This window comes from Girardinichthys multiradiatus, chromosome 1 (genome assembly GCF_021462225.1).
Source record: "Girardinichthys multiradiatus isolate DD_20200921_A chromosome 1, DD_fGirMul_XY1, whole genome shotgun sequence".
NCBI classification, from domain to species: domain Eukaryota; kingdom Metazoa; phylum Chordata; class Actinopteri; order Cyprinodontiformes; family Goodeidae; genus Girardinichthys; species Girardinichthys multiradiatus.
In genome coordinates this window covers 26707728-26721152 of record NC_061794.1, presented here as the reverse complement: position 1 = coordinate 26721152, position 13425 = coordinate 26707728, and the positions used below count along the sequence as shown (strand labels likewise).

General features: G+C 41.1%; 1 protein-coding gene across 4 annotated transcripts in view; it reads left to right on the top strand.

Moving 5' to 3' along the window:
* Nucleotides 1–13036, top strand: part of mybpha (myosin binding protein Ha) — a 33549-nt gene extending 20513 nt beyond the window's left edge. For all 4 annotated transcript variants that reach the window (XM_047360786.1, XM_047360796.1, XM_047360783.1 and 1 more), the window contains 9 exons: nucleotides 56–144; nucleotides 243–438; nucleotides 738–877; nucleotides 1009–1168; nucleotides 1669–1805; nucleotides 4557–4743; nucleotides 4912–4959; nucleotides 12461–12492; nucleotides 12691–13036. In XM_047360786.1, coding sequence (XP_047216742.1) covers nucleotides 56–144; nucleotides 243–438; nucleotides 738–877; nucleotides 1009–1168; nucleotides 1669–1805; nucleotides 4557–4743; nucleotides 4912–4952 — 950 coding nt within the window. In that variant the 3' untranslated portion in view covers nucleotides 4953–4959; nucleotides 12461–12492; nucleotides 12691–13036. The remainder of the gene's footprint in view (nucleotides 1–55; nucleotides 145–242; nucleotides 439–737; nucleotides 878–1008; nucleotides 1169–1668; nucleotides 1806–4556; nucleotides 4744–4911; nucleotides 4960–12460; nucleotides 12493–12690) is intronic.
* The last annotated feature ends 389 nt before the right edge of the window (nucleotides 13037–13425 follow it).

Sequence of the window (13425 nt, the reverse complement as noted above, 5' to 3'; positions counted from 1 at the left end):
TAGTATAAAATAAAGGGATGACAGGAAATTAAACATGTTTGTCTCAATATTTCAGACAAACCCAAGGTCCGCTTGCCTCGCTCTCTCAGATCCCGCTACGTGAAGAAGGTCGGAGAGCAGATCAACCTGGTCGTCCCGTTCATTGTAAGCTAGCAAGCATACATGAGCAGTTCATATTAAAGCTCACAAGAAAAAAAGTAAATATGTGCATTGGGATTATCCTGCTTTTTCCAACCCCTCAGGGGAAGCCCAAACCTGCAGTGTCCTGGCTGAAGGATGGGCAACCTGTGGATACGAAGCGGGTCAACATCAGGAACAGTGACAGGGACAGCATCTTGTTCATCCGCAGCGCTCAGAGGGAGGACTCCGGCATTTACGAGATGACAGTGAAAGTGGAGAGCTTTGAAGACAAAGCAGCCCTCGCCATTCAAACTGTGGGTTAGTCTCATGAGCCATGGTTTATTTTGACAATAGCAGAAGCACACATTTGTACAGACAAGAAATATGTTGATGCAACTAACTGATTCACTCACAACCATGAGAAATATGCTCATCTGACTGATCGACTTGCACTTTCAGGCTCCTTTCAGCTGTTGCTGTTAAATGCAGGGTCAAATGTTAAAGACACACTTGACCTTTGATCCTTTGTTTATTAAACGTTTACCCTGCCATAAAAACAACAACTTGGTAATGATTTGAACCTTTTATGTATTACTGACCCATATTTCTGTTCTTAGACCTTCCGGGTCCACCTTCTAGTGTGAAACTAGTAGACGCATGGGGCTTCAATGCTGCCCTGGAATGGACTCCTCCAAAGGACAATGGCAACTCAGATATCACTGGATACACGGTCCAGAAGGCTGACAAGAAGACTGGGGTATGACCAGCACAAAAAGCAAATTTAAAGGAAACAATTTACAGTTAGAAAACTGCAAGACTGTGGATGCTGGAAGTGGGTTTCATTTTACATGAATGCCAGTAACCAGCCTGCCATGTGTCCACCGACAGGAATGGTTCACGGTGCTGGAGCACTACCATAGATTAACAGCCACCGTCTCAGACCTCATCATGGGCAACTCATACTTGTTTAGGGTGTTTTCTGAGAACCAAGTGGGGAGGAGTGAAAGCAGTGCTGTTACCAAGAAGGTGGCCACAATCCAAAAAACAGGTAACTTTATGGATGCATGTAGTACTTTCATTTGTCTGTATAAGGTTGTTTATATGCTGTCTGTATAGCTTTACAGAGAGCACTGCATTAATGAGCTGCAGTTAGTCATTCAGAGTCTTAAGTGAGTACTTGAGGAGTGAAAATAAATAAATATAAGTGGGTGCCTCTCTTGGGCAATATTCATGTATTACTGAGATTAATTTTTAGAGCCTGAAAAACCATTAAGATCCCTGACTGAGCTGTGTGTGAATGTGCAGGAACATGTTTTATGCTTCATCCTGTCAAGAAATATGATTGTGCACAGTTTGTGCATATTAGACTGTATAATGCATGCGAGTTGTGCCGATTGATGCTGTGCTCTGTTGTTTTAACGCATATAGGATACAAACTGATTGCATTGTGCCATGATTTGAGCATTACTTAAATACAGTTATTGTTTTGTTTTGCAAGTTAAGTTGTGTTTATGGCCAAATGCAATGATAGTTGTGTGTGTAATTTAGGAATTGTCTACAAGCCTCCTGAGTACCAGGAACATGATTTCAGTGAAGCACCGAAGTTCACCACGCCTCTAATCGACCGCGCAGCCACTGTGGGATACACTACTAAGCTGCTGTGTTCTGTTCGAGGATGCCCCAAGGTTAGTCATATAGATTCATGAGTAGATGTTCATAGACAAAGTATCTGATTCATTCAGAGACCTAGCAAACACATCCTGGCTAAATGTTTGCTCATTTTTCAAAAATTTAGTAAGATGTGGAAATATACTGTTTGTCCTGTTTCATTAATCAATGTTTTGAAAAAACACTCATTGATGTTTATTTTAAGCCCTCTGCAAAAGGCCTTTCAATAAATGTCTAGATTCTACTGACTCAAATGGTGAGATCTGAGGTCTTACTTTATGTCTGATGATGTACTTTTAAACTCCTTAGTTAGCTAACTCAGTATTTTCTGTTAAGGCTGTATGCATTTGCAAATTTTCACAGCAAGCTATGGAAAAAATATTTTGCATTTAAATGATATTAGAAATTAGTAGCACCTGGATACAAAACTTGCCAACCTTACTGGGTGGCAGTCCGCTGTCTTTCTGTCAGTTATGATGACGTGGACTTTTCTGTCTTTGGAGTGCAAAAGAACGCAAGCGGATTTTGTCGGCTCTTCTGGGAAAACATGACTTGGCAGACCTCGAATCATCAGGTAAAATAGGACCTCCTGGGAAAAGGCAGCACATCCATGTATACATGAAAGTACATCGAGCTTAACTTCTTATCACTGTCTCCTCTTTGTTTTCCTCTTTAGTCTGCTAATGCAGCCTCATCCTCCATATGTCAAAACTCTCTATCAGAGACAGCAGGACAGCTTATCAGTACATTGGACATGCTTCTCCGCTGTACCTTCCCAAATAGTGAATATATATACATTTTTTTTTTTCTCTCTTCTCTTTTTTATATGTCGTGTTGTTGTTGGTTTCTTGTGGACCATGAGTCTGTTGAATAAAGTAATCATATATATACACACCCCACTTGGTATGGAGTTTTGATTTATGGTTGTTACATGAACACAAAATTGCCCATAGTGATGTGAAATAAAACAGTCACAGGCCATCCAGCTGCTGCTCCCTTCTCACCACAAACAGGCGGCACAAACAGTCGACTAGATCACCACACTAGATTGCCAGAACATTTTACAGAGCTCTAAAGATAACTTTCTGAATTACAGTCAAAGTTACAGCAAATATAACCCAAAAAAAGAATCTTAATGTCAACATAGGATGCAACAACATTGTAGACCCCTTTTTTTAAGTTGGTAACTAGCGAGCAGTACACTGGTAGATCTCACCAGTACAGGTAACAGGACGCTGCCCTCTTGAACCAGGTCATCTGAAACAGCTGCTGTTACAAAAATAATGCTTGCGGAAACATCTTTTTCTAAGCATCTACTGATGTGTTAAGATTCTTGCTTTGGGTTATATTTGCTGTACTTTGACTGTAATTCAGAAAGTTATCTTTAGAATATTTATCCTGTGTTCATGTAACAGCCATAAATCAAAACTCCATGCCAAGTGGGGTATTTATATATGGGAACTACTTTTTACTGTCTGGTGTGGATCCTGGTGTCTGTTGATCACTGTTTGAGAAGGTACAGCGGAGAAGCATGTCCAATGTACTGATAAGCTGTCTCTGATAGAGCGTTCTGACATATGGAGGATGAGGCTGCATTAGGGGACTAAATAGGAACACAAAGAGGAGACAGTGATAAGAAGTTAAGCTCGATGTACTTTCATGTCTACATGGATGTGCTGCCTTTTCACAGGAGGTCCTATTTTTACCACCCATTCAAACTGCAGCGTACTTCCCTTATCAGTGTTAGTGACAGTTACTGTGCATCCCCTCTCACAGAGGTGGAAGAGACAAGTGTCTTTGGGTAACCAAACAAATTTAGAATTATAGTGAGTGTGATGTAGTAGTACTGAGTAGTACTAGAACGAAGCAGTTCAATGGGGGCCTGTTTTCTGAACAAATACAGTGCATTGCAAAAATATTTATCGTCCTTAACCATTTTCACATTTCAACATGTTACAATCAAAAACTTCAATGTTTTGTATTGTGATTTTATGTGATAGACCAACACAGTTCAGGTCAAGGGGCATATGTGCTTTTGTCGACACTGTACAAAACCAAAACATGAGTCATGGTAAAAAGAACATGGTGCCCCTCCTAATTTTAGTTTTACACACACCCAAAATAAATCTAGTCATTACGTAGTTTTAATATTACGTAAATATGTGAGCCAAATTGAAAAAGTAGCGTGTGAAAGACTAGCTACGCCTTGAATATGCCTCTATTTAGCAGAAGTTGTATAGCATTTTGTGTCAACACCCAGCCAAAGGTGAAAGTCATAAACAGTTATTACAGAGAAGCTATTTCTGTTAGGAAGTTCACCTCAAGGTCCCACTGTTTAATTCCAGACACAAAAAACTCCAACTGCTTCACTTTAGACCCTACACCTCTTGTGTTAAATATGACCTTATGCCTCATATTGGACGGTTAAAGGTTACATTTCATGACTGTAAAATAGGAAATAGTCTGTATAAGTATTACTCATTAGGAGTTGTCAGGAAGTTTTTTTTCATCATAGCAACACCCCTTAGCTTTGCAGAAGTGCAACTCCACAACACTTGCATGATAATGAAGTTTGGTCAAAGAAGAGGAATGAGTGTAGATGTTTTGCCAAAAGCCCAGAGCCTTAAGTAGCTAAATAGAGACACAACTTATTAGTAGCAAAGTCTTGCTCAAAACTGTGCCATGCAACTGAGAAATTACCAAGTGCAGTAGCAGTACAGTAATGGAAAAATGAATCATTATATTAATGTCTCCCATTTACTCTGCAGCCCAAAATCGAGTGGTTGAAGAACCAGATGATCATTGGAAATGATCCAAAGTTTCGTCAGATTTCCAATCAAGGCATCTGTTCCCTGGAGATCCGCAAGCCCTGCAGCTTCGATGGTGGTGTGTACACCTGCAGAGCCAAGAATGCCCAGGGAGAAGCTGTGGTCTCCTGCAAACTGGAGGTCAAACGTATGTATTTATATATTACTAATAAAGAAAGTCAAAATGTTCCAGGGTTGTCACTAAAGATTTGTCATAACCAACTGTATGTATTTACTACTGTATGTAGTAAAATGCACTAAATGTAAACTCATTTATATAGAATAACTGACTAAACATATATATCTCTCAAAACAGAGGTTATTCTTCCAGAGGCTGACAAAGAAAAAGGGAAATAGAAAAAAGGTAAGGATTACTGGAAAAAAGAAAATCATAATAAACCTTAGTAGTTCATTATTGAAATCTATTAACTAAAATCCCGAATTTACTTCAAAGTAAAAATGAGAAAAAGTTACATCTTTAAAAATACAAAACAGATAGATATAATAAACAAGGGGGTAAAGTTAAAAGTAAAAACGTCTTAAAACGTAATTGAAATTGACTGAAAACAATGTATTTAAATACATAAATAACTTGCATCACTCTGCTTCAAACAAGGGCTATTAAATGGAACATGTAATTATTACTTTTTATTTTACACAAACAATATTAACAAAAACAAACTTTAAAGAGCAAAGATTAGCAGATGATCTCACTTTGTCAGAATATACAAAGGAAAACAGCTGTCAAGAAACTGTTTTCCAAAAGCATATATTAGATAGGATTTACATTTTTAACCTTCAACTTTTGAAAGATCTTATTTTCCATCCCAGTTACGATAGGTAATATTTATTTGCTGTCACACGATAAGGGAGGTTATCACTGGTCTATCATCAGTGTGATGTATTTTGGTAAATAAAGCACTGTGATAGATATTGACTTTTAAAATGTGCAAAAATGAATGACTTATTTATAAAAATCTAGTGAAAAACAAAATGTTTGGTCCAGACATTTCATTGCTTTAAATGTTGGATCTAATACTTTCAAATAAATTCTAAACACCCCCCCCCCCCCAAAAAAACAAAAACAAAAAAACATTTAAAGTGTTTATGAGCTGGCATTTTTCTGGACATGGTATAACTTGGCTGTGGCACTCTGTATGACTTGTAATAATAATAATCATCATCATCGTCATCATCATACATTTAATTTCTAATGTACTTTACATCAGTTTACCGACTCACACGATTGGTGAGGAGGCAAATCTTGTATTGGATGCCGGAAGAGACAGGAAGCCAATGGAGGAACTGTGGTAATGTCGTCATGTTTTCTTACTTTTTGTCAGAATTCTGGCCGCACTGTTCTGAATTGACTGAAACGTTCAGAGGTTTTTGTTTGAAATACCAGGAAGGAGGGATTTACAATAGTCCAGCCTGAAGGAAATTAAGGCATGGACAAGTTTTTCAGTGTCAGGGAGGGTAAGTATGATGGATAAAGGTTTGCAATATTTTTGAAGTAAAACAAAGAGGCCTTGTAGAGGTGCTTAGGGAGGGGGTCTGACGTGAGGTGGGGGTCAAACTGGACACAAAGGCTGGTGACAGATAAGGAGAAATTGGATGTCCTAACCAGAGAAAGTGATGGTGGTTATGAGGGAAGTGAAGATGATAGGGAGTGCCAATTAAAATGTCTTTATTTTTGTAGCTTTTCAGTTGCAGGAAGTTGTGGTTTATCTGTGCTTCCTTCTCTTCCAAGCAGAGCATGAGTGTGGACAGTGATGGTGAGTGTCAGCTGCGTAACAATGGTATGATACTCAATATCGACTGATGACTTGGTCTAGGGGTTGCATGTAGATGCAGGTGGAACCAAGGACAGATCCTTGAGGAACTCTGCATGTGACAGTGTGAGTCCTGGATTTATATATGAGCTAGTTTAGGACAGTGTGACTAAGTCCAATGATGTGACGGAGCAGAGGCCACAGGGTGTAAAGCACATGTAGTCGGTTTCAACCGAGGCCAGGGAGTTTCAGACTGTAGGTCAGCAGTCTTGCGAGGTGAATTGGATGGGGAGCAGAGAAGATTGTGTTGATCTTTTTGCAAAATAAGTCCACAAATTTATTGCAGTGGTCATCTGTGGTCAGAGGAGATGATGATGAACGGTGGAGAAAAGCTGCTTAGAGTTTCCAAGACAGCTCTGGATTGTTCTTGTGATGATAGGATGAGCAGGGCAGGTCCATGAAGACAGCCATGTGGTTGTACACACCCAGGTCATACACTACAAGGTTATTAATGTGGGCAGAGTCAGTGATGACAAGATCCAGGGTGGTGGGGACATCAATATGCTACCTAAGGTTAAAGAAGTCCAGTAAGTTGAGAAATTTCATTGCGAAATAACAGGTGAGAGAGTCAGTGTTCAGATCCCTGAGTATCATCATATTAGTATGTTGAGTTCTGAACCAGGAGACTCTAGAGCAGCACAGCAGAGAGGCAGGAAATGTTTAAACAAGGTTATTGAAATGTGTTTTTTTGGCAGTGTCGGGACTCTGTAGACATCTGGCTTCAGGGATTGGCTCACTATGAGAGATTATTATTATTATACGGTTATTGACAGTAAGATGGTTCTGAACGTTGAAGGTTTAAATGCAGTGCTTACTTGTGGATGAGTATGTTGGTTCTGGGGAGAAGTGAGCAAGTTATGGAGACTGAAGCTCACAGGCGAGCGTGCTATGCGAGCAGGTTCCTCCAGGTGGTGAGTGGCGTTGGAGGATGGACAAGCAGGGCAGGTGAAGCGAGGAGCGATCTTGCAATTTGATCCTATAGATCCTGAGTGGTGCTCGGGCTGGGGTAAATTCAGTGAAGTACTTACCATTTGGCAGGAGGCTGAACTACAGCGAGTTTTCCAGGAAGCGGGTTTGCTGACAGCCAACAGTGTAAGAAACAGAACCACGGAGGGTTTATCCAGAGCAGGGTTTTACTGACAGCAACCTTCAAGGAGAAACAGAGCTGGGATTAGCAAAAGGCAAGTAAGCACAAAGGCAAACAGAGCAGGGTTTGTTGATCTGATTACCACTCCGCAAAGAAAACAATCCAAACCCTCCTCCAAGGTCTCAGCAGCTTTTGAAGCTCCTCAGGTGGTTGCTCCTGATGCCGAACAGCTGTGCGGCTGCACCTGCCTGTCACACCCTGGTGGAGGAATAAAGAAACAACACTCACACAGCATGACAAACCTGCACTCAGCTCCGTGGCCTGACAGTGAGGCAGAGATAGAAGGTTAGACACAGGGGTTGGACAATGAAACTGAAACACCTATCATTTTAGTGTGGGAGGTTTCATGGCTAAATTGGACCAGCCTGGTAGCCAGTCTTTATTGATTGCACATTGCACCAGTAAGAGCAGAGTGTGAAGGTTCAATTAGCAGGGTAAGAGCACAGTTTTGCTCAAAATATTGAAATGCACACAACATTATGGGTGACATACCAGAGTTCAAAAGAGGACAAATTGTTGGTGCACGTCTTGGTGGTGCATCTGTGACCAAGACAGCAAGTCTTTGTGATGTATCAAGAGCCACGGTATCCAGGGTAATGTCAGCATACCACCAAGAAGGACGAACCACATCTAACAGGATTATCTGAGGATGCAAGAGGAAGCTGTCTGAAAGGGATGTTTGGGTGCTAACCCGGACTGTATCCAAAAAACATAAAACCACGGCTGCCCAAATCACAGCAGAATTAAATGTGCACCTCAACTCTCCTGATTCCAGATTCCAGAGTTCTGATACCAGAACTGTCCATCGGGAGCTCCACAGGGTCAATATACACGGCCGGGCTGCTATAGCCAAACCTTTGGTCACTCATGCCAATGCCAAATGTCGGTTTCAATGGTGCAAGGAGCGCAAATCTTGGGCTGTGGACAATGGGAAACATGTATTGTTCTCTGATGAGTCCACCTTTACTGTTTTCCCCACATCCAGGAGAGTTACAGTGTGGAGAAGCCCCAAAGAAGCATACCACCCAGACTGTTGCATGTCCAGAGTGAAGCATGGGGGTGGATCAGTGATGGTTTGGGCTGCCATATCATGGCATTCCCTTAGCCCGATACTTGTGCTAGATGGGCGCATCACTGCCAAGGACTACCGAACCATTCTTGAGGACCATGTGCATCCAATGGTTCATTGTATCCTGAAGGCGGTGCCGTGTATCAGGATGACAATGCACCAATACACACAGCAAGACTGGTGAAAGATTGGTTTGATGAACATGAAAGTGAAGTTGAACATCTCCCATGGCCTGCACAGTCACCAGATCTAAATATTATTGAGCCACTTTGGGGTGTTTTGGAGGAGCGAGTCAGGAAATGTTTTCCTCCACCAGTATCACGTAGTGACCTGGCCACTATCCTGCAAGAAGAATGGCTTAAAATCCCTCTGACCACTGTGCAGGACTTGTATATGTCATTCCCAAGACGAATTGACGCTGTATTGGCCGCAAAAGGAGGCCCTACACCATACTAATAAATTATTGTGGTCTAAAACCAGGTGTTTCAGTTTCATTGTCCAACGCCTGTAGGTCTGGAATAATCTTGGAATTTGGTTTTGATGGCTGCTAAATGAGGAAAAATGTGATAGGCATAGGGAGCTAATTTTTGAATGCCAGGCACTCAAATAATCATCATATTAGACCAACAATGCTGGTTGACAGTATGAATTCTAACTGTTAAACTAAAGATATTCTAATTTATTCATTTTAAATACCATTTAATGTTTTGCAGTCTGTAAAAGTCCAAACAGGACAGACAGAGACGCAAACCTCCGCCACCCAACGTAGGGTCACTGACGCCATAGTAAAAAGATTTCTGCATCCAGATCGTGATCCGGATCACCGCCAAAATTGTATGGATTCATCCTTGGGTTAAAACACACCTCTGGTAAAAAATCCCTAAACATTTGTCCATAACTTTTTCTAAAATGTTGCTAATACACACTCTGACAAACAAACTCAACTGAAAACATTTCCTCTGGCCCTTGGCTGCACCTAGAAATCCTGTCCATAAAAGTTATGAACAGGATCGGTGACAAAGGACAGCCCTGCCAGAGTCCAACATGCACCGGGAACAGTTACGACTCCTGTTCTCTAATAAAGGGCCCCTGAGTCCGTACTCCTGAAGCGCCTCCCACAGGGGACCACGAGGGACACAGTCGAATGCCTTCTCCAGGTCCACAAAACACGTGGACTGATTGGGCAAACTCCCATTATGCCTCGAGCACCGTTTAGAGGGTCTAGTGCTGTTCCAGTGTTCCACGGCCGGGATGAAAACAACATCTGCTCTTCCTGAAGCCGAGGTTCAACTATCAACCAGACTCTCCTCTCCAATACCCCGGCATAGGCCATACCAGGGAGGCTCAGGAGTGTGATCCCCCTGTAGTTGGAACACACCCTCCGGTTCCCCTTCTTATGAAGGAGACCACCACCACAGTCTGCCAGTCCACAGACACTGTCCCCAACCGCCACACAATGTTCAAGAGGCGTGTCATCCGCGACAGCCCCATAACATAAAGAGAATTGAGGTCCTCAAGACAAATCTTATCCACCCCCGAAGCCTTGCCACTGTGGAGCTTTTTAACCACTTTGGTGACTTCAGCCTGGGTGATTAAAAAGTCAAACTCTGAGTCTCCAGTCTCTGCTTTCACCAGGGAAAGCATGGCAGCAGGATTGAGGAGATCCTTGAAGTACTCCTTCCACCACCCAATAGTATCCCCAGTCGAGGTCAGCAGCTCCCCACCCCCACTGTAAAAAGTGTTTGCGAAGCACTGCTTCTCTGTCTTGAGGTGCTGGGGTGTTGAGGCTGACCAGGAGGTCCTTCTCCATGGCTTCACCGAACTCCTCCCAGGCCTGAGTTTTTGCCCCTGCCACAGCCCAGGCCATGACACGATTGGCCTCACGGTACCCGTCAGCCACCTCAGGAGTCCCACAAGCCAACCAAAGCCGATAGGACTCCTTCTTCAGCTGAAAGCATCCCTTACTGCCGTTGTCCACCATCGGGTTCGGGGATTGCCGCCGCAACAGGCACTTCAGACCTTACGCTCACAGCTACGGGCAGCAGCAACGCAATAGAGGCAGAGAACATAGTCCACTTGGACTCTATGACTCCAACCTGGTCAAGGTTCTCCCAGAGGTGGGAGTTGAATACATTCCTGGATGAAGGCTCCACCAGATGTTCCCAGCAGACCCTTGCTATACGCTTGGGCTTGCCAAGCTTCCTCCTCTTCCAGCGGATCCAACTCCAGCGAGTAGAATACGCATTAATTGTGCAATGAGGGCCGATGACGATGTTTTCCTAAAATATGTTGGTCACAAAAAGCAGTGACTGTCTACTTCAGTTAACATTGCAGCTATTTATGCATCTTCGCGGTTTCAATAATTTTTTTCTGGTATATTTAGACGTAAACAGGATATAGTGTGTCTCTAGTTGAACTGATTATGGTCAACTGCGGTGTTCCTGGAGCAAGATCCTTTGCACTAAATGCTGCTCTGTATGGAGTTGAAGCATAATTTTGGTTGGCACAATAGGTTTTAGTTTAGCAATGCTCTTTAATTGAAGACAAAAAGGCCAGGAGATAGATTTTACATGTGTATGCTGTAATATGTGTTTCATGTTGGAATCAAGTTAATCCATGGTTACAAACGCTGCACTTACAAAAACTATTTTGCTTGAAATTAAAGTATTTACCAGCCAACTAGTCATTGATAAGAGTGGGGCAGTGGATAAGATAGACAGTTTTTTGTACCAGGGTGGTTCAAAAGACACAAACTGAATAATATCAGTGTAAAACTGATAACAGAGGACATTATTAGACGGAATAAGACCTGTTAAGGCCTGTAAGTATAAAACCCTGGGGAATCCCGTAGGTAAAAAAAAGTAACCTATGGGATGACAGAAGAGCAATAACTAACATTTACAGAAAAACTCCATGCAAAATCAGTCCAGCACAAAGCCACAAAAACCAGCCAGAAGTTTTGAAGATCAGGTAGAATGCAACGTTTGTTAGGACCTTGGTGTCCCGTTCTTACAATATAATTGCTTTGCATTTCCTGTACTGTTACATTTATAGAACTCAGTAAATTAGAGCCTTACTAATGAATCCAAACTAGTATTGATAATACATTTTATTCATAATGCAATTTATGTTTGAAAACCTCAAAGTGCTTCAGACTATAAAACAAATAAATCACGTGGGAATAAAATGAATATTTAAACTACAAAATCATATTCAGAAGAGACACACCGTGATTAGAGAAAAAAAGGGAGTCCATGGATTGATTGAATGAGACTGTAAATGTTTAGACTGCATCCTTGGTTGTGTTTAGATGTTTTTGCACCTGTATTTATAGCCTTCTTCTTGTGATTAAATTACCAAAAAAGAGGTTTGATGCTAAACGTAATCTGTCCCCAAAATGTTGCAGCTATGTAAGAAAGTGTCAGGGTGTGTTTCTATAAAGAACAGCCATACACGGGGGGCACCCTTAGGAGGGATAACTGTTTAGACAGGGAGAGCCTTTGAGACAGAAGGCAGCAGTGATGTCAGAGCAGCGATCCACAGCTTCTAAAAATGACTCCAGATGATCTGACAAACAGCCAAACTCATCACATTACCATGAGTTGACAGGCTGAGTGGAGTGCTGTGGGAAGAATGAAGAAGAGGCTTTGAGGTCAGAAACAGAACCAGATAATTCTTGGTGGAAAGCGCATACTGTTTCTAGTAGATGTAGAAGGCCTTAATAAATCCAATCGCATTTTAACAGAGGATTCTTGGTTAAAGTGGTTCTTAACACCTCATGTCCCCATTTAACTGTCTTTAATTATCTTTCCACCAGATTTAAAGAGCAGCAGATGTCTGGGTCTTAAGGTGAGCTTAAAGCATGCATCTGTTTTCTATGTTGCTCCAACTTAAAATTATGGAATTGTGGAACGTGTTTTATTAAGAGAGAAATAAATCGAATGTAAACACTTTATTGTGCTACCATCTGAAATCACAGAACCTAAGTGTGAGAACTTTAGATGATTTGATTTATTCCTTATTAAATGTGTCTAACCTTTCTTCCAGAGTGTTAGAGTAAGTGAGTGAAGATACTGCAGCTGGCTGTGCAGAAGCATGTAGGTAATGAAAATGGAGACAGAACCACAAGCCAACATCGATGTATTTATTTCCCACCCAAACATCCTGACCTTCCCTCTCCTTATAAAATGCAAATCAGACATACATTACATCTATCCTATTCATCTTAGTTTGACATATATGTTGTTTTAAGATGGAGATATGTATGCAACATTATATTGAATACTTTTTTCCAGCCTATGTCCTGATTTAACATACAATAAAACAAAGTCAGTTAATCGGATGGGCTATTTCAATTATTCATTATGTTAATAAAAAGTGTATTTTATTACAACTCATGTGAGATTCTTTATTTGTTTCAAAATAGATGTGTTGAATTTTTTGAATTAGATGGTTTCTGATGGACGTTAGCACCTTATTAAATTAGAAACATGAATATACAGGTCCTTCTCAAAAAATTAGCATATTGTGATAAAGTTCATTATTTTCCATAATGTCATGATGAAAATTTAACATTCATATATTTTAGATTCATTGCACACTAACTGAAATATTTCAGGTATTTTATTGTCTTAATACGGATGATTTTGGCATACAGCTCATGAAAACCCAAAATTCCTATCTCACAAAATTAGCATATCATTAAAAGGGTCTCTAAACGAGCTATGAACCTAATCATCTGAATCAACGAGTTAACTCTAAACACCTGCAAAAGATTCCTGA